This window comes from Strigops habroptila, chromosome 11, assembly GCF_004027225.2.
Source record: "Strigops habroptila isolate Jane chromosome 11, bStrHab1.2.pri, whole genome shotgun sequence".
NCBI classification, from domain to species: Eukaryota; Metazoa; Chordata; class Aves; order Psittaciformes; family Psittacidae; genus Strigops; species Strigops habroptila.
This window is the reverse complement of record NC_046360.1, coordinates 37,852,580-37,876,300: the sequence shown is the minus strand read 5'-3', so window position 1 is coordinate 37,876,300 and position 23,721 is coordinate 37,852,580. Positions and strand designations below refer to the sequence as shown.

Sequence of the window (23,721 nt, the reverse complement as noted above, 5' to 3'; positions counted from 1 at the left end):
AAAAACATGTTGCTGCGTTAAGGCCATGTTCTGGCAGGACTGTACAACAGGTCACCAGGAGGAGAGCAGAGTCACACTTTCCTCCCTGCTGGAATCCCGGCTCTGCAGCCCGGGTGCGGGAAAATACACTCAAGCAGCCCAACGAGTCCTAGAAATGAAGCCACGTTGATGCTGTCGGTTGGTAACAGAGAGGCCACAGCAGAACAGATATAGTGAAATATACTATTTTATTGCTGCACACATGCTTACACATTTCTTCTTAAATATAATGTTGCTCTGATAAATTTTACAATCATCTTAATTCAGCAAGTGAGGAGCAGTGAATAAAAGGGGCAGAGGTGACAACACAGAAAGGACACCAGCAACAGAAGAAAAATCAGAAGGTGTTTATTTTGTGATCAAGTTATTTGCAGCGAGAATAAAGTGGATTCAGATCAGAGTTCTGGCCTGGCTCACCTTCATTAGAGAGCGTGCCTGCATGCTGCCCATCTGCTGAGCATGCCTCGATAGCCCTGCTTGGCCAAGAGGGATTGGGGGGGGTTAAAGGACCCCGAGTAATTGGGCAATGTGAGGGGCCTCACAGATGTGACCGCTAAGTGCACGCAGGCAGAGGGGGCTCCTGCCTGCAGCCCACGTGGAGCTGTGCTATGGGAGGCAGAGCAAAAGGCCACCCTGACCTTTCCTCCCACGTGTGCGACTGCAGCTCCGCTCGCTCCATGCGGGAATGGAATTACCCAAGAGCAGCCATATGGAAAACGCTTCCCAGCACCACGGCCCCTCCTCTGCCTTCCTCCTGCTTTGCCCACTACCAGTGTCCATTTGCTTGAGCAGCTGAGGCATCTGCAGAGAGAAGCGTTAGCACATTCCTTGGTAATCCTGTTTCTGCAGCTCGTTCAGTGCAAGCAGAAGGCAAAGGCCACGTTCTGGCCTCTGGTGGCTCCGTGCAAGTCTTGTGCAGGGCTGTCACCAGCACTGCTGTGCAAAGCCAATGCTAAGATGTCAGATGAGGAATTTATGCAGGAGGAGCGGAGGGGATGTGATAAACTAAACATCCTGCTTATGTTCAGTGTCATCTTCAGCCGTGTAGGGAGGAGAAACGCAGGGGAACTGAACCAGCTGGGTTAAGCTGTCGGTTTCTGCAGCAGGCTTTCCTGAGCCTGACACTCACTGAGCACGAAAACAGTTCTGCTTTCACCACAATATATGGGACTTCATATAAAAGCTTTTTCAATAGCCCTTCCCCTCCTTAAGTTTACTGAGATGTCTTTATCAGTTCAAGTTGCACTGGGCTCTTTGGTGGTCCTGTCAAAGCCACACTGAGCTTAGAGATGGACATGGAGGTACGTTCCACAAATCACACAGCAAATGCACAGCTCCTCTCCATGTCACCACCCTGAGCAGAAGCAGTTTTGCTCTACCACCATGGACAAAAAGAAAGGGAGAAGTGCTCTTCCCAACAAGAAGGTGTTTCCTTCCCCTTTAGGAAGGAAAGGGGTGCTCTCCCTTCAGTAGGAGCAGCTACTGATGTGGGCTGAGCTTTGGAAGCTACTTCTGAAAGAAGAAACAAAACCCAAAACAAATCAAACACAAACCAGACATGCACATGTCCAGATATAATAAATTAAAAAGAAACCATGCCTGAAAGTGGATGGGAAGGAGGACAAAGAGGGGGAAGAGGGACGCCGAGAGGTTGGGATGTTCTTGCACTCTGAGCCAACCCGGCGGGGGCTCCGCAGGCTGCAATGACAGGCAGGGTCTGCACACATCAGCACTCAAGCCCTATACTGGCCAGGAGGTTTTCCAGAGCTTCAAGTTTCTGGTTGGCTTCCTCGATGGCACTGTAAGTCTGCACGTTGCTGGTGATGTGGAAGCGGATGTCATCGACCAGAGGAATGGAGTCAGTCTCCTGCCGCTCCTCCACAGCCTCCGCATTCTCCTTCACAGCAGCCACAAACTCCTCCGACTCCACCAGCTGGATGAGGTGGACAAGAGAAGAACAGAAGGCAGGTAAAGGGAGGTAGAAGGTTGGGATAATGGGCTCAGCCACTGTTGAGGGATCCCACAGAAGAAAAGGCAATGCTAAGGGTACAGAGACCCAAATCTTCCTATGTCTCCTACAGACACTGCTTGGAGATGCATCTTGCCATTCAACCTAAGGAAGCAGTAACGCTCCAACAATAAATGGTCGCGACCATGAGCAACCTGCACCTCCAACAGTGCACTGTAAAACCCACTAACTAAGCACCCATAGTTCTGGTACTGAGGAACATGGATATACACAATGTTCCCTGCAGAAAAGCTCCCCACCAGGAACCAGGAGATGCTGCCAGACACTTTTGGGATGTCTCCCACCAGGCAAGATAGCAGATGCTTGCGCCCAGTTTAGAACCAGGAGCCACCAATGACTCTATCCCCACCATGGCTCTCAGCCCCAGCACCACCAGCAGATCACAGCAAGGCAGCTGCTCCGTTCTGCACCCAACCTGACAGAATCGGGTCACCCAGGAACGATTCTGCACCCAGCTCCCCAGGAGCATGTGGTGCACTGGAGGGCGAGAGGCAGCTTCTGTCTATGCCACTGAACTGTGCCTGGGCACGGCAGGTTGCTGAGCCCTGCTCTGTGCTACACACGCTGCCAAACCTCTCCCTGTGGCCATCATCAATGCATCAAGGTGCTGGCAGCTGCTGATGTCTGAAGAGCTGGGACAGCTCCATTCGTACCAGCACCCTTCCGAAGGCACACTGCCAAAGCTGGGTCCAAGGGCTCCCACTCAGGCAAGGGAAGCCAGGGGAACACGCAAGCAAAGCCACACCTTGGGGTATTCATCAGCTTTCAAACCAAAACTCATCAGCTTTCAAACCCTTCTTCAGAAGCCAGAATCTGGGTGTATGCTGATGTGTCTGTCATCCCTCAGCTATACACTGAACACAAACCAGCCGCAGAATCAGTTCCTTTGCTGTTTTCACATGCCAAAAGTCATTTCACACCTTTCAAGCTGCAGGTGAAAATGTTACATTCCCATGTGAACTGTACATGCCACTTATAAAGATCTGTCTCAGGATAAAAACACCCCATAGTTTCTAGTCTATCCTTCTCTATGAGTTCTGAAACTTCAAGCTATAACGACTCAGGGTAACACTTAAATGGAGGCCCATAAAGAAAACTCCAGTGTTCGATTCACTACTTCTGGCTGTTCAACAGCCAAATTTCCCCTGTGGAAACCCTTACTGTTAGATTTGTCATCCTGGAAGAGAGTAGAGATCACATCGATTTCTCCTTCCCACAGCATGATGCCAGGAAGAACTGCCCCCAGCAAACCCCAAAATCCATTTCCTGCACAGAGCAACCCTGCACATCCCAGACTGCAGCTGGTGTATTCAGGCACCACCATTGCTACTCTGGGCACAGTGGCTGAAGGCTCAGTGAAAGTCACCTGCCCATGGCACTTGCTGAACTTTTTGGGCAGGTTTTTCACCCCACAGTCCACAGGGATGTGCTAAACATCAGCATCAGGCTCACTGCAGGGCCATCAGGTACTGCCACACTCCTCATTCTCTGTCCTATCTCACCATTTGCTTTGCTACTGAACCATTGCTCTTTTTCAGGAGGCACATTAAACCATTTACTACAGACCAAAGTACAACCATTACATCTGTGGTATCTATGGCTCACTGTGCTCCTAGATTTACGGGCACATGCATCAGGTGCAGTGGGGAGTGTTCCCGATACCTTCTCAATGATCTTTGCCATGTACTCCGTGCACTGGTCCTCCAGCCGGGTGAGCTGGAACAGCTTTGCAATCCTCCAGATGCTGACAACGTTGTCCTCATCCAGGATCTGAGCCAAAGTCCTGCCACAGAGGCGCTTGAGCCCGGGCAGCAGGTACATGTCTGCCATGCACAGCACGTCATAGGCGTTTTCTGGGGACAGCTGGGATGGAAAGAGCACAATTACCACCCAGTCCTGAACACTTGTCTCTGATGAGCTCTTGCGTTTTAGCAGAGATGCCCTAAAGTGGTGTTTGCCCATTACTGGACAAGTGTTAACAGCATTATGAGAGACAGGAGCTCAGCCTTTCAGGTCTAGGTCTTCTACTCAGTTACCACAGAGGAGTTTAGAACGCTGCCAAGGCAGCTTGCTCAGCACGAAGCAAGACATTTGCCATGCTGCAGCTGACCCCTCTAGTGAAGCACAAAGCGGTGCTGACACACTGAAGTGCACCTGAAAGCTGGCTGCTAAAGAATGCTCAGTGTAGCGGTGGAAGGAGGCAGCTTTTACCAGAGGTACTGAGAGCCCTTCAAAGAGACAAATGGAGCAGCCTGACAGAACAGAGCACCTTGTCCCCACTAGGACTTTTGCTCCCATTTTGTACTGCTGTACTTCCTCAAACTGGCTCTACCAGCCAGCACAAGCTCCCTGGCACAGGGATGCATCCAAGGACAGAAAACTACACCCCAAATAAACTACAGGTGAGGCTCAAGTAGGTAAGGATCAGACTCTGCATATCAAATAGTACTGGAGCTCTAACAGGCATTCAAATAGAATGAAATTCATGCACCAGATGCTCAAGCTTACACTGTTGGGAATAGCCTTTAGCATTTTCAGGCTCTTGAGCTAGAGAACCACCCTCCCATTTCCCTCTTGGGTACTTTTGTTCCTTGCAACTGATCTGAGGATAAAAAAATGCTGTAGAGAATATTGGAGACACCACCTCCAGCTTCACTCTTCCCCCTGGCTGGGCAAATCCTATTTTAGTCAGCCATCTGCGTCACTAACCTGGAACTAGAGCCTCTCTCTGCACAGTTCTGTTCCTCCTAATGGGAGTTGCAAAGAGCACAGATACCCACAACCCTTTTAACAGGGGATGTGCAGGATGCAGCATAACCTGCCTGTGGAGAAGGTGAGATCCATCCCTTGTATTTAGAGACCAAGCCATGCTGGTCTAGTTGAAGGAATGGTAACTCTCATGCAGTGTGATCCACCACCCTGATAACTGGTCAGCAGGAAACTCATTGCTGCCCAGATCTACACATGCGGTTGCTCACGCTGACAACTGCACAAGGCTGATTACTTCTTCCCCTGCAGCTGTCTGCAGATGTTTGGAGAGACTCCTCACAGCAAATGCTCAGCTGTGCAGAAGGATGCACGCAGCAAGGGAGGCATGCCATGACTGCTGCAGAGCCACAGTGGTGTGACAAAGCTCTTGGGGTTACCAATCAAGTGCTGCTTTGTCCTTTCATAAGCTCCAGGATCCTCACGAGTTGGAGGGGTTTGAGTCAGCAGCATTAATGGCAGCAGCTCCCAACTGCTTGAGCAAAGACAAACCTGGAAACATTCCTTCAATAGCTCCCCTCGAGCCCACACAAGTATTTTGATCAGAAACTTCTCTTTCTGCCTAGAACCGTTTCTGTCCTCTGCACACACTGTTCCCTCCAACTGCAAACACTGCCACTGCTACATGGTAAAGACATGTAAACCCTTTGGAAAAAGGAACGTGGAACTGGGAGTGCTGACACTTGGCTGAAGAAACCCAGGACAGGGAGAACGCTATGTAAGTGTGGAACTTAAGCTATATTCCTGTTTTCCTGACCATTTTTCCTGGTAGTTTTTCATCACAGATGAACTTTCTGCAGAAGCTCATATCTTAGCTTCTCAGTTTGAAATTCAAGCTATGCACCAGTCGGCACAGGAAACATATGAGCAAGATCCTTTCAACTCTTACACACTGTTGGTCTGTCCTCCTGCTCCAGGTCCAGACAGGGCAGCTGGAGCACCCCTTAGGAGGATGTTTTCCAAGCAGCCATCCCTTTCTGTGAGGCATCACAAGAAGGGCAGGCAGAGTGGAGAGGTGCAAGGGAACAGGGTGAAGCTGCACTGCAGCCACAAGGTCAGGAGGATCTTCACAACCCAACATGATGCTTTCCCTCCCTGCCTGCCCTTTCAGCCTGTAACTGAGGGGAAGAGTGCAGGCAAGAGAAACATCTGCTCCCTGGCATATCAGTGGCAATCCTGCCCTTGCTGCCTGCTAAATACATCTCTCCCAACCACACATTCCCTGCTGCTACCCGGAGGTGAACAAACCAACAGAAAGAAGGTCACAGCTGTGTGCTCTGTCTGTGGCACCTAACCCAGAGCACAGACACTGCCTGGGAGCTGTGACACTGGCAGCTGCAGTGTCTCTGTCACTGCCCTAATGCCAGAACGTGTTCTGGCATCTTGGAGCTGGAGCTTCTGAAAGCCTTTGCCACAAACCCAAAGCAGGAAGCTGAGATTTGCTGCACCTTCCATTCGGCTGAAAACTAGGTGGGTTAGGGACATTATTGCTTGTGACGCTGAGCACAGCAAGGCAATGGTCTCCCAGTGGAACCTTTGCCCACCCCAGCAATAAATAACAGTGAAAATAATGACTTGCTACAAATGGAAAAGTGGGCTATGATGCCAAGAGTAAAGCAGCAGAATCTCTCAACCTTTCCACATCTCCAAATGGGTTCAATCTGCCATCTACTGGCAGCTGCCCACCTCATCCTTCCATAAATGAGGAAGCCCAAGGGGTTACTTGCAAAGCCCTGCATTTATCACGCCAACATGCAACGTGCAACCTAATTTCCAAATCTTTATTATGGGATGAAAGAATAGGGATTTGCTTCCTGAATGTGATGCACATAAATTAGATCCCCGCCTGGCTAACGGCAAGTCCCAGAGACAAAAGTGAGATAGCAGAGTAGGGCAATGGAATTCAGGAAACAACACACACACCCCACCCAGTGCTGCAGGAAAACACTGCTGTGAGCAGCTCCAGAATGAACCAGCACAGCAGGAGAGGCTCCATGGCTGGCCTCACCTCTGTATCATCACTGTAGATGTAGTAGAGGACCCGGATGAAGATGTCTTCCGAGATGTTGTGGAGAGTCACCACAGGGATGCTGGGCTGTGTCTGCAGCTCCTCGCTCTCACTGAAATGGTCTTCAAGAAGGGCTTTGAAATAATCACTGCGACCACAGAAAAATGCCTGCAGAGGGAAGAAAGACCAAAACACAGTCATTTTCACTGTACCAAACCCAACAGCACTGCCAACCAGCTGCCTCAGCAGCAAAAAGGTATTTTGGAAGTTCAGACTCCAACTGTGATTCTCACTGTATTTTGAAGCTGCATCTCCAACATTTTTCCACGCCTTATTTCCAGCCATGCCTACCCTCAGAACCAAACAATTTGTTAACTGAAGAGATTAGAAAGCAGCGTGGCATTAGGGCAGGAGTCTGAGCTGAGCTTGGATCTCAAAATCCATTCTTACTGCCGTTTACTTGCAGATCAAACATTCCCCTCGCCAGACGCTGAACTTTCAAGCCAGCAGTAGGAGATTTTGCAGCTGTGAACGCTGTAGCTGAATCCATGAACCTCTCTCACCTCTGCAACAAAGGCAGGGTTTGCTCTTACGTTAAATGCTTTAATACAGTTTCCAGACTTTTGGTTTTCCAGCAGATGAGGCAATGCTGCTTCTGCAGAGTGTATCCAGCACTGGATGAGCCGGGAGACAGGCAGACTGGGTTCACAGCAAAAGGGAGCAGAATGAAGGACAGCACAAGCACATACCTTATGGCACAAGAAGTTGTAATCTGCCACCCGGAAACACACATCAGGACAACTGTTGAAGTTGTCGGTGCTGTCGAACGGCAGCTCCCCAAAACCAACCTGGGAAGAGAAAGCAGAAACCCCAACCTTTAACGTTCATGCTTAAACACGCTCAGGCCCCATGTTTGGACTTCTTGGTCTTTTTCCAGAAGCAACCATCCATGTGTTCCCCCAGCACAGTGCAGAGCACAGAGCTGCTCTGAACACAGATTTCAATGGGAGGAACGGAAGTCCTTGCACTGCTGATAGAGATGTTCCTGGTACAAGTTACAGCTGCCTCCCTTACCCATAGGAACTCCCTGACCATCCATATACACCCCTGGAAAGCAGGGTGTGCCACCTAACAAGGCAGATAACCACGTGGAGGCAAAGTTTACTTCATGTAGTGGGTACCATAAGCATACTACAGCTTAGGACTAGCCCTTTACTGTGTAGCTGGGCAGGTAGGTATGTATAGACTGCATAGGTGAATACACCAGTTAGAAATGGTCTGGCTCCAATTACTGCCTCACTTGAGGAATCCAACATTTCTAAAGCACATTTTCAGTTTCTGATCTGATTTGCAGCCAAAGACAGTGTTGCTGCAGTATTAATACTCGGGAGAAATTATTTTAACACCAACACACCTCCTCCCAGTCCCACATGCCAACAAAAAAATAGCTCCGTTGGCCTTATGCTATTTTAAAGTGACACTTCCAAAGATCTGCACTTCCACCCTATCCTGTATACAGGGTAATTCAGTGTAAAAGTTTATATTCACAGTTATGTAAGCAAGGCAAGCTCTGGAAAAACAAGGTTCCCTGGTTCCTGCTTTCCAAACATGTGCCCCTGAGCTGTCTGGGCTGAGCTGTTTATTACCCCTGTCTCTCATCCAGGAAAGTTACATCCCAAAAACCCTGGGCTGACCATGCAGATCGTTTTCCCAACCCAAGCACCATTCCCAACATGCCTGCCTGCATCCTAACTGAAAGCAACTGACCTCCAGCGCTCCTGAGGAGCCAGATGCGTCCTCCCTCAGCACCCAAAGCCACAGCACGCTGGTGGGTGCTCAGAGCCAAGCTCCATTCCCAGGCACTGAGGTTTCTCTCACAAAACAGGTTCTAGGATGTGGCAAGGAACCACAAGCTGGCAAAAGCTCGCACAACCACTGACCATGGCAACTTGGACCCATGTGCCAAGGTCTTTGCCCACAGAAACATGTGACAGTTTCTGAGTCCCAATCACAGGAAAGGAACCCAGTGACATTCCAACTGTGCACGGGGCTGGCGCACTAACACTGCCTCTCCCATAGCACCTCTCTCCTGTGGGTCCTTCCCCATCTGGGGAGTTCTCTTGCAGAAAAGATGCAGCAATTCATAGCATCACAGACAGGTTAGGGTTGAAGGAACCTGAAAGCTCATCCAGTTCCAACCCCCTGCCATGGACAGGGACACTCTGTCCTATTCCTACCTGCCCCTGTAAAAAGCCCCTCTCTAGATTTCTTGTCAGCTCCTTTAGGTATTGGAAGGAACCACAAATTCAAGGTACACTCCTCACCTCATCCGTTACCACCTTTTCATATACCTGTAACACAAAGACACCTCCAGCACAGAAGGTGAGATCACATTGTCCCATTTGCAGATTCCCCAGGCTGCTACTTTGCTGTTACCTGGCAATGAACAAACCTCAGTCTGGGGATCTGCAGCCGCACTCTGTGCCATTGCATTACAAACACTGGTAGTCATGATCCGACTGCCTGCTCTGCTCGCCTGGCTGCTATCCCATCCACAGCCTCTCCTGAAGACTCTGACATGACTTCCAAGGCTACAGCTTTGCAGGCACATTACAGGTAAAACAAAACTAGGCACAGGCTTTGACAAGATGCCACTCTTGGGAGCACAATTGAGACATAAACGGCACATCTACTATGTGCATCCCTTCTTTGTTCTCCTTTCACTGTCCAAAGGTAAAGCTTTAAAAGGAATCCATCCCTCTGGAATGGATGTGGGAGTTCTATTTGTCCTAGAGTTTGTCTCCTGAATTGCAAACTCCTTCAGGCTCAATTTCCTGCTTCCAGCCTTGCCTGGTCCCCGCTGACGCTCAGGTTTACAAGGTCATTTCCAATTCCTCCTACAAAAGCAGGTTCATGTCTTTGTCTCCCCTATTCAGCATGAAGTGCCTTTGCAGAATGTTCCCTTTTACTCCCCTTTTAAGCCTCTACTACTTCTACTCCCCTCCCCTGTTACGCTTGAGGGATTTAATCTCCCTTTCAGGGTCTCCCTACAGAAAACTGACTTATTCCTCTCCCCCCACTCAAACAACCTCCTCAGCATACCTCTGCCCAGGCAAAGCACAGCTGCCAAAGTCAAGTATGTTGCCCAGGAAGCACAACACAGTCAAGCCTATGAGGTGCAAACACATCCACAACAACTCATTCACCTTACAGAAATATCCTCTGTAGCATAAGACTGCCTGAACATCCACAGGATCCTCCAGGCATCACGTGTGGAGGACAAAGCCTGCGCTGCTACCGATTTACTATTAGCACTTAAATGGAAATGTTGCTGGAGGCAAAAGCACACAAACCTAATCAGTGGCAGCAATTTGTACCTTGGCCGGATGATCTCAGCAAGAAAACTGTAAATAAATTACAACACAAAACACTGGGCTTAGTGATCCAAGAGCAGATGACCAGCCCCTAACCAGATGCAAGTGCATTGGATAATATTAACAAAGAGTGTTGTAAATGGTTCAGTTAATCTGCCTCTGCCAAACGGGCAAAGCAAAGCACAGCATAGCTGCCATGGACAAGCACACCACACAGCCTCAGAACCAGACAGGAGGGAACTCGTCTGCTTGCTTCAGACTGTTCTTTCTGTGCATGATTAGATCTAGCTTTGCCCCAGAAGTGACAAATGATCATGTTTTTTTGCAGCCCCACCAGAAGTCAATAGAGATGGAGAGAAGAGGATTTCACAGCAAACTCTGATCCTTTTAAGTCCGTGTTCCTCTTGGTTTGGAAAATGAGATTTCAGTTAAATGGTAATGAAAAACCAGCTACAAGGGAAGGATGTGCCAAGAGTCTCATGTTCTGGAAGCCCTGGAGTCGCTAACTCAGAGGTCACCTGGCAGACACGAGATAGCAGACAGGCAGTGGGGAGCCAAATAGGTTCTGACAGTTGCCTGGCTTTTGGTGGTGTTTTACTTAAATCTGTCACTGCTAAACATCATTGCAACAAAGCAAAGCAGCAGCTGTTGTGGGCAGAAAAACTCTGGTCATTAGTGGTTTAAAACAAAGCAGAGACAAGCACCACCCTGTTAAAAACAAACACTGGAAGAGAAACGGCTTTGAAGTATAAACAGGAATGAGAAAGAAGATACCGAGATGATAAACATGTTCAAGAGTTCAAAGAACAGAGAGCTCTCTCTTTAATGATGCACTGTGATTGCATATCAAATGTTAATTATTGTTTTCATCCCATGAAATTGGGATGTATAGAGTTTTCTGCATCATTCAAGTATCAAAGACATGCAGATTACTTGTTGACAGTGAAACAGAAAGGTATATACATCCCGTTTCATGTGCTGTGGCATTCCATGACAGGAACGGCACAGAATGTCTCTTGCCAAATTCTGGAAATGCTGGCTTTTATCCAAAGCTGAATACCTGTTTTGTTTCCCTCGAGAGCAGAGATGTTTGTACACGACTATTCAGTTATCCCTGACATTTCAGGTTCCATACTTTGTATGCTATTCCTCGTATGGCATCAAACCCTGTAAAAGTGAGGATGTGCAATTCCTCTGCCCCAGAACAAAGAGCCTAATTCACAGAATTGAACAATTTACAAGCACTAGGATGAGCTACAAATGGCAACAGGATTAAGAGCTTTATTCATCTATTCTTTGTAAGCTTATAACAACAATAAAAAGACCTAGAGAGAGAAAAACTGGAATCTTTTGGAGTTTACAGGTTTAAGCAGAGCACCCACATTTGTGCATGGCACATCTCTACGAACAGTCATGTGCCCATGTCCTCCTCACCTTTACAGCCATAACAAGCCTAACGCTGCTGTAACTGCCTTCGTTCTGATCTATGAACATAGCCAGAAATCCACAGCTCAGAGGCATTCATATTGAAAGCCACGAATAAATGCAGTTATTTGGGGGAGGCAGGTTATGTAGGAAAGATTTCTGCATTAGTAGATGGAAACTTGATGGAGAGAAACTCCCTAAGTGCTCAGTACTCAGGGAAATGTATCTGCCAAAAGCCAGCACAAAGCATGCTGGCTTACTACAGGTAAGAAACCTTACCCATGCGTGCACACACATACACACACTGCATCAGGCAGGTCTGTTCAGCAGGGGACAAAAAGCAAAAGGCAATAAACTTTGCTCCACTACTCAGTCATACAACCTCTGGGCACAGCAGCCACCTAAAATGAGTTCATGTTATTAAACTCAGTGGTTGGTATGAGAAAGAGGAAACAAAGGACAGCCATAAGAGCAAAGAGAATCTGCTGATATTACAGAAAACAACAGATGCAGGGAGAATGAAGACTACTAATATTCATCCTGTTCTCCTGCAACTGGGAGCAAAGATCCACATATATGAACCTAACTAATAATACTGATGGCATTTTAACATAGCGGTCATCAACCTGTGGTCTGAGGGCTCTTTCTAAGGGTCAACAAGACATACATATAAAAAGTAAATCTATTGCCAGTGAAGTTAAATTCGCTTCAGAGGGACTCACATTTCTGCTGGCAATACTGTCAGGGTTTGAAAGCACCTCTCCACTGCTGGTGTCAGCTCCTAGCAAGCAAGCCCAGAAAGCTATCTGCCACCCATACGTTCCTTCAGGTACCAATGCCTGCTGATTAAACATTTCTGATACTCAAGCTGGATGGTAGAGGCAAAAACAGCTGGGGGCAACTCTGTGTCCCACTGTAGTGGGGAAATCCCCACCGACCACATGGCAAGGGTTTTGCTTACCAAGATCCCTGCTAGGGGAAAAATCCAAGGGAAAGGACCAGCACTGAGTGCCTCATCAAACAACATCCCAGCATTTCCAAGCAACAAGAGGCTTTCATCATTTAGAGCACCAGCAAACAGGCAAACACTAAGCTCAAATGGGGAGAACTGAAACAGGTGAACACGTATCACAGCCCCACAGAGAGCAGAAGCAGTAGAAGTGGTCCCTACCCGCAGTTTGGCTGGCAGGGCGCAGTCTGCTAGAAGAGCCAGATCTTCCTGCAGCCGGCAGTTACCTGTGGGCTCAATCGTCAGCACTTTCACACAGGTCCCTGGCTTGGAAGAGACTGGAAGAAGCAAAAAAACAGAAGAGCAGAGATGCCTGAATTCCTCTACAAACATTCTCTCCCATTTAGAGAAAAGACCCTCCAGGAAAACATCAGTGCTATTGCTCTTTAGCTTTACTGCGAAACACACGCCATTTCTTCTTGGTTAGGTAATAAGTTCTGTGCACTTGAGTTTGTCCTCTCCTCTCTATGGGTAGATCTCCAAAGCACAAAGAATCCCAAACCACCCGGACTCCTGAGTGTGCCTGTGCCCTCTGCAAACATTAAGTAAGCATCACTACCACCAAAGAGATCAAATAAACCACATAGAGACAGCAACTTCAATTGCCTTTTTCAGACCTAGCGTGTCTTCCTCTCTTGCCCTACCAGCCTACGCAATTAAACAGCCTAATAAAGGGGAAGCAAAACACAAAACCATACTTTTTTGGTCTCCCTATGACCCAGGTTGCTGTGGAGCTCATTGAAGCCAACCCCACTAACATCAAATGAGCAAGCAGCCCAACGCACACCCCGCTTATCCTCTTCTGGCCACCTCCCTCCCGCAGCCCACTGCCTCAGGTCTATTTTCAGCTCAACATGCTTTGGGGCGAGCATTGGAGCATGTAAGACATTCAGGAGTCCCTGGCATATAGAGAATCACATGAAAAAACATGGAGCACCTTGCAAAATGCAAAGTTGTGGTGTTGAAGCCTCGAGATGCTGTTGGGAGCCAGAAAGACTCAGAGTTAACTCTCAAGAGCAAGAGTTAAGCGGCCCCACGCTGGAGCACTCAGAGGAGTCTGACAGGCATGATTCACTGCATTAAAACCCCTGGCAGGTGAATCACGCCACCTGGAGACCTCATTCTGCCTGACATTTTCCTCAGCATTACATGAGCTCCATCAGATGCTTCTGCTGCACCGTGGGCGAAACAGGACCAGAGTGTGCCACAGGAGTTCTCCACCCCCTCCTCCACGTTACCGCTGCACGCTGCAGGTATGTCACCACTGAACCTCAAACAGGCTGGACATCCCAGGGAGATACTGGCAAGGGAAGGATACCAACACAAGACAGGCAGGCAGCATCATTGCTACACACAGACCTACACCAGCGAGGAGACAGGCTGCTCTATTAGCATTGAACTCTACTTTCACACTGAGGACTTCCAGGGTAAAGAAGCCAAGAAGAGACCTGGCACCAACACGAACAAGAGTAGTGCATTTCCTCAAAGAGCCCTGTCCACTTACAGAGCAGCAAGAGAGAAGGAAATTTCTCCCTGTGCAATCAGAAATTCTTTATGGCAGAGAGAATCACTTCTATCTGTGTAGCACCTATTGTAACAGTCACCAAGCCAGCCAGGCTCTGAAAGCGCTTATGGACCCCGCAGTGGTCAAGGGAAAGAGTTCTTCCCTTGGGATCTGCAGAGCACCCCTGCACTTACACAATGACATGAACGAACATGGTTTGTCTGAGAAGCAAACCTCCCAGGAGACATTGCAGACACTGCATCTCTTGGATTCAAAGCACAGCATTTGGTATCACAACCTGCAGAACATTTCTTTTCAAATACCTCCACCTCTAAAGGAAGGATGGCGGTTTAACCTGGACAACCCCTGTCTGAGCTCTTCCAAACACCACAACAGTTTCTTCTTGTTACAGCACTATATAAAAGTGAGGGGCAATATGCAAGCACTCACATTGAAGTCCATCTCAGGTACAACAGAAGGCACTGGGTCATCCTCTTCAGGGTTTCCTGAACTACTATCTGTGCATGCCAAGATCCTAAGGGCTTTTGAAATGCTGATTAACTCTAGATAATGAGATTGCAGAGGCTGCAGTTATCCATTTGGAGCTGCACGGGCTTGAGCTCATGTTGGTTTATTAGGCACGTTTCAAGTTTATAATGCAGATCCAAGACACGACCCTGCTCTGCAGACCCAAATCAGATGTCTATTCCACAGAAAGCACTTGAACAAGCAGAGATTCCTAACACACTAGAAGGAAAAGCAATGCTTTGTCAAGTGCCAGACATGATGTGATCTAAGATCTCTCCCAGTTTTTAACTTCTATAACTCTTATATGTATTACTTTCTGGAGGATCAAGTTTTTCTGCCTTCCACATGAGATTTGATGAGAGAAACATGTTAAACTTTTAACAGACCTCTCAGCAGTTCTGTCTATTCATTTGAATCCAACCTGTCATGAATAAAAGTCAAGCCTGGTACTTCCATCAGTGCTTTACATCATGTCTTCTGTCAGGCCTCGGAAATGAAGAACGACTCTTCACTCCCAAGAACACAGAAATTAAACTATTTGCCCAGTGCCATCCAGGAAACTTGTATTACATTCCCCAGTGGAGTTTATATTTAAAACTCCCAATCTGAAACATCCCTTCACCATTTTCCACCTTTAAACCCCATCAAGAAGTCAGCTTTTTTGCAGTTCATAAGTTTAACCACTGGACTTCCTGATTCTTAAGTAGCCAATGACACACTACGCAATGGCTTCAGACAGCTAGCAAGCTATCCACCTTATTTTCCTCCCATAATCTGAGGATTTAACTCGATACATTAAGGTGGAATGGGTGCCTCCAGGTCCTCAGCTACACCCTGGGGCAAAATGACAAAAAGGGAAGAAAGGGGGAGGAAAAATATCTCCAGCATCTCACTGGATTTCTCTGATATCAAAAGAAGGCACAAGATAGATCTGTTACCTGACTATCTGAGTAACTTTTCTTTTCATGGTAGTTACCACCACTCCTCTTATTCATCATTTATTTAATACACAAACTGGTATCTTATGCTATTTGTAGCAAGAAACAAAGAAATGCATTTCTGATCTCTTCAGATGCACATTTACATGTGTGTTTACACGGCTGTGGTAAGACTTAGGACACAGCTCCCATGGGGACTTGCACCCTGGTCTCTACATGGAGACAGCTGTACCATGGTAGCCTTGTACCCCACCACCAAACATGCCTAAGGGGAGACATACACATGGTAGTATCTTCCAGGTGATTTGCAGATGAGGAATTTCGTAAGCCAGAAGTATTGTCTCTATTTGTTAAGCTTTGCAACTTCAGGAGGCTGAATAATCAGAACTCACAGTTCAGAAGGGAAAGGTGGCTACACCCTTACCTGTTGTATCAAGGAAGATGCTATTGACTTAAAAGCTACACACCAGACTCTTTTCTCAAGCCTAAATTAACTTGACTGAAGTAAAGGAGTTAACTCAGAGCATGAAACGAGAGTCAGATGTTTTCAGCCTGGAGGTTTTGTTACCAGCTAATTATTTGTACTGACTAACACTGCCTTGCCCTCCTGGGGCTGTTTTGATTCTCCTGCACATGTACTTCAGCTTGAACTAAGGAGATGGATGATAAACTCCAACTGCTGGTTTTCATGCAATAAGCTGATGTCATGATTAGATCACAAGCTCTTCGGATAACAAAAAGCTCTTAAATAGAGGATTGTGTCATTTAAGGTTTGGATCATTCACGTGTTATAAGTACACATGTGCTTTTAGAAATACTTCTGTATTTAAAAGTGGTATATTTCTCTCTGCATCCGTTTTGAGCCAATTATCAAACATTTTACTTTGGTTAGGGGTCAAATAAATGCAGAACAGGACTTTAAACTGTACATACTTTATCTCCCCAGGGATTTAAACAAGCTCTCTGCTGAAAGGCACTTCCCAATATACCCCACAGCGCTCCACTGAATGTCTGGCAAGCACAGCAAAGCCCTGCTGCTATGGCTGCTCTGCTGTAATGAAAACACTCATATAAATAATAAATATGCCTGTGCCAGAAACCACCACAGCTGCCCTACAGAGAGCCAGGACTGAAAACTAGCATGTAAACATGGGAATGCCACAACAGAATCATTTTCTGGAAGCCCCAAGGGCATCATCACCCTTTGCTCTTTGTCCCCAAAAGGACGCACTGGCACAGCAGAGAAAACAGGAAGTAAAATGCTTACCAAATTCATAGACTTTTTTACATTTGGTCTCCAAATCGTCTATGAGGTCCTGCAGCCGACACTGCTTGGCCAGCCTCTTGCAATCACTTACATACTCTACGTCGATATCGAGACGACCTGCCAAGAGAAATGCAGCCAGCTCTTTACACATGTACCTACACACTTGGTGTAAAGGTGGCAAAAATTAAGGACTCGAGACTTGATGGCACAGAAAGTCAGTAGTTGGAGACACTGCCTCACTTTTCAGCATCCAGTTACAACTCAGCCCAAGAAGCTAAGATGTGGTACCCCACCACTGTGATGAACCTCAGTTTAATTCACATTCCCACTCTCCAGCTTCATTCAAGAAGCCTTGAACTTCATTCATTCAAAGACTGAACAGGCTTACACAGAAGATGTTTAATTCCCTCAAGAGTAAAAGTAACAGCACAACAGCAGCATGCATGGCTGTTGTTACCTGGCTTTGGGTAAGAAAGGCCTTTGTGATCACAAGCTGTCATCCCAGAATGTTTTACCATCACTGAAAAGGTGGCAAGGAATGTTTCTGAGAACACTGGCCTGGGGAAGGAGAGCCTTGAAGATAAAGTTGTTTTCTGGCACCACCTCCTGGCCTGAAATAGTTCAGCACTAGCACGCCTGCAATGCAACACTGGCATTTTCACTGAAGGTTTAAGATCAACTTCTGTGCAGAAGAAATGTTAGAAAGCAGTCAAAGCGTTCAGCACACACTGCTCAGTCTGCCAGGCTGAAGGTCCTGCATGGGAAGCTGGCTTTTCACCACCTCAGGGGATTGTTATCCCACATGACAGATCTACATTCCTTAATACCTTCTCACAGCCACCCAACCACAACCTAAGCTGATTTTGGTTTAATTGACTGTAGAGTTATTGGCAGTAAAACAACTGGCAAAAGGTACAAGCACCGTAAAGAGCCGGGGATTACTCACATCCTCCCCTTGTGCCAGCAGAGAGGATGTTGGTGACTGACACCCAAACACTGCTGCCTGCAAGCCTGTGCCACCCAAAGAGTGCTATGGCAGAGGCACCCACAGCTCCCCACCAGCGATGCATGTATACAGGAGAGAGCAAGTCACATACCTGTGTATAGATACTGCAGAAGAGAGCCAAAGGCTGCTGGATTAATCTAAAATAAACCAAGAAAAAGTTACCTTTAGAACTCCCAGAAACATCATAACAAGCCTGAAATTTGCCTGGATACAAACAGAAATATTTAAATAGCAATTCACACACTGCACCACATTTCCTTGATCCTTGTGTGACTAATGCTAACACTCCACTTGGTTTACACAGCTCTTTAAATGTACCAGGTGATACTAATCCCCATGCCCTGGGGGACAGGACCTGACTAACGGAGATGCTCCAAAGACACAGCTGAAATCTGGCCTCTGTAAAATCCAGTCTTTCCCTGGTCACAAGCATCTCCAACTCTTCTTTATCTGAGAGGAAAGACGTGTTCTTGTGCAAAGAGAAAGGAGAGACATTAAGCAACATCCTGACAAACTGGAAGTATGTTTGTCACAAGTGGTTTTGCAAAGCCACAATCAAGCTATAGAAACATATGCCAGAGTACTGGTGATTAATGGATGGAGTGCACTTAGGGCCTATTGAGTTCTTGCTGCAAAGGCAACAAAAGGGACTCAATTAGCAGCAATTATGGAGGTGGTGTCTTCACCACAGACCACCTGTCCCCCCGGAATCAGACAGACCCAACCCATCCCACAGAGGAATCACGACACAGCTGGCAGATGGCCACAGCTACCTGCTACTGCCATTAATTAAGACATGTTTGAGCCCATGACAGAGGGAACAAAGGGGAAGTACACACTCTACAGCCTTTTGTTATCTGAGCAAGAGGCTATTTTATGGCACAAACTTCTTGCACAAGCCCCTTTCCTTGACCAGGGTCATTCTGAGCTCCAGGAGCTATTCACTGTGGAAGTGAACCCTCAAACTGTCCTTCCTACTCGCTTCTCTCACCCAGTTGAGACAGGAAAAGAAAGGGGGGAGAAGGGAAAAGGCAAAGCCTTGCTCACCAGTGGATGCTTCAACACTATCATGTTCTTCCCCTTCCATTTGGTCTCAAACATCTCTGCAAAGTAGGCGCTGCGGGCGCTGAGGATGCAGCGGTGGGCGCAGAAGGATTTGCCATGAACAATGAAAACGATGTCGCTCTGGTAACCCTGCTCCAGCAGCCTGTGAGGAACAGAGAGGGGAAATGCACTGCAGAATGAGAAAGGAGCACGGAGTAAGGCGTGTGGGGGACATGGTGCAATTAGGCCTAAATGAACAAATACTTCTTGGCACTGCAGTCTCCCTCTGCCCAGTTAGAGGCCAGTACAGGGACTGGAACCTCACATAAACTGGGATCTCTCACTCCCTCCAGTGACTCAAGTTTTGTCAGTGCAAGAGGGAGATTGGAGAATGAAACCTGCCTCAGGTGAACACCTGAACACAGGCAACAGATTTTAAAGCAGAACTAGTTGCCCCCAAACACAACTCTGAAGGTTAATCCTGCTTTTAAATTGGCAGATGACGAAAAGCCCTACAGAAGCCCACACTTTCAAAACGAATTACCCCACTACAAAGTAAAGTGCAACTTCCCCGGGCACTGTCACTGTGCAAGTTTTAACCACTCAGCAAATAGGAGAGGGCTTGATGTCACCCATCCTCAGAAGAAGGAAGGATGTTACAAGCACAAATGCTGGCTGTTACCACATCAGAGATGAAGCCTTGCTCGTGTTTGCATGCCCAGCCCCTCTTCTTTAAAAGGGAAAAAACCAAGATTGCTACTTCTAGAGCTAAGGAAGAATGAGAGAATGTGCTGCCCATGGAGCTGCCCCCTCTGCTCACCGCTGCAGGAAGACATCGTAGTAGTCCCTCTTCATGCACTTTGCTGTGATCTGCTTGTACTCCTTCAGCAGGCGGCGGATGGCATCACTCAAAGCTCCATAGAGGCAACGCTCCCCATCAAAGGTGTTTGCTTCACATTTCGCTCCTGCAAAATGATCACAGGAACATGCCAGCAGAGTTCAATCAAGAGGCCCTGAACGGTCACTAAATGAGTTTAAAAGCCCTTGTGTTTCCCTTTAAGTCCTCTTCACAAAGCAAGGCTATTGGAAGAGTACAAGAAAGTCTTACACAGACAGCTCCTCAGTTCTTACATCAGCAAACTCCCAACAGCAACACACCCTCACAAAACATCGGCTGTGACTTCAGAAAGTCACACTGCCTCGATTCATCACAGAAAGTGTCCCTGTAGCAAATTCAAGCAGCAAATGGCCTGCAAAAGGGACCATGACTGTGTGTCCAGGGCTCCCACTGCAGCCTGAGATCACTTATCAGATGGTTCATTGTAACAGAAGAAGTTTCCACAAGGCACAGCTAGAGGGATATACAATCCCCACGGGGAGAGATATTGCACCCATAAACCAGGATACTTTTGCTCACCATTGGCCAGAAGATAGCGTACAAGCTCCTCATGTCCACAGAGGCAAGCGTAATACCTGACAAGAACAGGAGAAAGGAAATTAGAGATACAATAGGAAGCCAAATTCAGTGCTCGGGCACACCACAGCATGCAGACCTCACAACTGAGCACCCCGATAGACAATGACTCCTCACAGGAGTGACAAATTGCTACCTAATAGCATAGACCCCAGCAGGAGACAAAGCAGGATCTGTTCCTAGCACTCCTCATCACTGCTGTCCTGCAAGGAGATCTCAAGGTCCCAGTCTGGGCTCAGCATCTTCTGTCGCACCACCAGCTGCCAAATCCATCCTCGTTTTAACTGAGTTCATTTCATGGGCACTCAGCAATTCCACTGAATTCCCACTCCTTGTTCCTTCCGTTGTCAGTCTGACTGCTGCAGGCTATGACAGCAGGGGAACAGCTATCACAGCTACGAGATGGACAGCAAAGCCACCCTTCAAAGTCTCAGAAGCTTTGTTTTCTCTTTCACAATCTCAGCCTTTCATTATTCTCCTCGAGGACCCCAAGCTGTCCCGCAAACAAGGAAAGTCCTGTAATGCACACTGCAGCAGGCAAATGTTACTCTGCCTTTAGTTTGAGAAGTTATTCCACACTCTAAATATGTCACAGATGTCTTTGGAATTGGCATGTGGGGAGACAAAAAGCTCATTGCACCCTCCCCAGCTCCAGCATGGGGATTCCTCACTACCCACTGCATGCTCACAGCCTTGCCATGACCCCACAGTCACTCTGCACTCCACCAAGCCAAGCCTTCACCTGAAAAGACACCCTAGAACGCCCTGGGCTTTGAGGGGGGAAAAGGCCGATCAAGCCAAAACCAGGCTGCCTAATCCAGGTAATCTGGTCACAAAATCATCCATCACCTCTGACCGTTCCTGCAGCAAGCGTCAGTCAGGTGGGGAGAGAAAGACACAGCAGAGAAGTAGAAAGCAACCAAATCTCCCCAAAAGCAGGACCCAGGATGTTCAGTAACAGCGCTGCTGGCAGCTGCTGCAGAGAGAGCAGGCGAGCTCTGAAAGCCCCCCCTGCCCCAGCGCAGGCTGCAGGGCTGTACACTCACAGGGGGGTGCTGTCCCACTTATCACGGACGTTGATCTCCACATCTCGCTGTTCGAGAAGGTATCTGGAAGAAAAGGGAGAGCAGAGTTATAACATCATGTAGCTACTCAGTCATGTCCTCCTCTTTCAAAAGATGTAACTCTTGAGTTTTACAGGAACTCCCAAAGGATCTTGCATTCAGCCTGGGGAGCTGCCAGCTATGGCTGAAGTTAAATCCTCAACCCAAAGAACAGCGTTCTGCAGCTCCCCTCAATCTTGAGTGGTGGACATGAGGAAAGACCGGAATCAAACCCCCCTCCTGCTGACCCCTCACAGGGCAGCCATCAGAAGAGAAGCCTGAGCACTTCAGCAGCACCTTCAGCCTCCAATAACGCTCACAGCCGGGATGCTTACAACTAAGTGGCCAAGCCTACAAGGCCAATGCTGGGCTCCTGCTGTGGCTTTTCCTGCCACAGTAACACCCCCAGACTGCTCTTAATTCCTGCCCTTTCCTTGTCCTGCACAGTTAGGCTGTATCAAACGCTGCCAACGCTGCCTCTCTGGCACCTCTAGAAGCCAGTCCTTGCCTTGCACACAGACACCCCACAAGCCTGCCTGCAGCTATAGCCTGTCCCCCCCTACCGCAACACCCGCCTCTCCCCGGCACGTGTGAGTCCCTCTCGGCTCCCACAAACGCTCTCAAGTCGTTTGGTTTTAACTCATCCGCCACCTCGGTCTCTCCTTTCGCTCCCTCCATCCTTCCCGTCCCAACCTTCGGGTCCCTGTGACCGCACTCCTGACCCCGGGCAGCTCGGCTCCTCAGCCCGCTGCGGCTGCTTCGTCCCTCCGCTTCGGCAGCACTCCCGACTGCCACAGTCCCGGACCCGGAGCGTGCGCGCAGCTCCTCCGGGACAACGCTCGTTTACGGAATAAACTCTCCCTCCCGGCACCGCGGCTGCCCCGCAGACCCCGCCGGTTACCGGCCACGGAGCACCGGGCGCGGCTCCGCGGCGGCCAAAGGCCGTAACGCAGCACGGCGGGGCCGGGACACCGCCGCTGTCCCGCGGTGAGTAAAGCGGTTAAACGCAGCGGGAGGACACCGGGACCCGGGACACCCCCCCCCCGCCCCGGCTCACCGCACGCGGCTCACGTCGCCCTTCTTGCAGCTGGTGAACAGGTCGCTGGTGTCCATGGCCGGGGCAGGCCGCGGGGCGGCGGCGCCGCATTGACGCGGAGGGCGGAGGGAGCGGCGGGACCGGGACCGCACCGGGGCAGCGGCGGCGGCAGGGCGGAAGCGGCGGCGGAGGTAAACACGGCGGCGGGGGCAGAGCGGCCCCGCGCAGAGACACGTTTTAGCGACGCGATCCGCAGCGCCCCCAAGCGGCTTGGAGGAGCAACTGTGGTCCAGAGGCTGGGACACGCCTCTGGGACACGTGGAAGGGATGAAGGGGGGATCTGCTCTGAGATGAGCATGGGAGATGCTCTGGAACACATCTGAGGGGGGAATGGTCCAGAATGGGGGTGGGAGGGGGTTCCAGAACGCATGGAATGGGTTCCAGCATCCATGTGGGATGGCAGGGACCTGGTGGGGACACCTGCTCCAGGACACGTATGGCACAGGGATGCGCACACAGACGTAGAGGCTCTGCTCTGGAACAGGGGCTTGTGCTGAGCCACCCTAGCAGGGAAAAGGGGTCCTGGGATCATCCCATGGGGATAGGGCTGAGAGCATCCCACAAAGCCAGGATGTCACTCCACGGGGATGGGGTGTCATCCCACTGGGTTAGGGCTTAGAGCATCCCACAAAGCCGGGATGTCACTCCATGGGGATGGGATGTCATCCCATGGGGATAGGGCTGAGAGCATCCCACAAAGCCAGGATGTCACTCCATGGGGATGGGATGTCATCCCATGGGGATAGGGCTGAGAGCATCCCACAAAGCCAGGATGTCACTGCATGGGGATGGGACGTCATCCCACGGGGATAGGGCTGAGAGCATCCCACAAAGCCGGGATGTCACTCCATGGGGATGGGATGTCATCCCATGGGGATAGGGCTGAGCATCCCACAAAGCCAGGATGTCACTCCATGGGGATGGGATGTCATCCCATGGGGATAGGGCTGAGAGCATCCCGCAAACCCAGGATGTCACTGCATGGGGATGGGACGTCATCCCACGGGGATAGGGCTGAGAGCATCCCACAAAGCCGGGATGTCACTCCATGGGGATGGGATGTCATCTCATGGGGATGGGAAGTCACCCCACGAGGGGAGCAGCTTCCCAC

General features: G+C 49.0%; 1 protein-coding gene across 1 annotated transcript; it reads right to left on the bottom strand.

Annotated features, from left to right (window-relative positions):
- Positions 1-210: 210 nt before the first annotated feature.
- ABTB1 (ankyrin repeat and BTB domain containing 1) lies at positions 211-22,749 on the bottom strand. Its single transcript, XM_030501406.1, has 12 exons — positions 22,572-22,749; positions 21,458-21,520; positions 20,355-20,410; positions 19,758-19,902; positions 18,941-19,100; positions 17,985-18,030; positions 16,888-17,004; positions 12,813-12,928; positions 7,592-7,690; positions 6,843-7,010; positions 3,731-3,931; positions 211-1,972 (listed from the first exon to the last, which is right to left on the bottom strand). The coding sequence occupies exons 1-12, from the start codon at positions 22,625-22,627 to the stop codon at positions 1,766-1,768; spliced, it is 1,434 nt and encodes a 477-aa protein (XP_030357266.1). The 5' UTR covers positions 22,628-22,749; the 3' UTR covers positions 211-1,765.
- Positions 22,750-23,721: the final 972 nt, after the last annotated feature.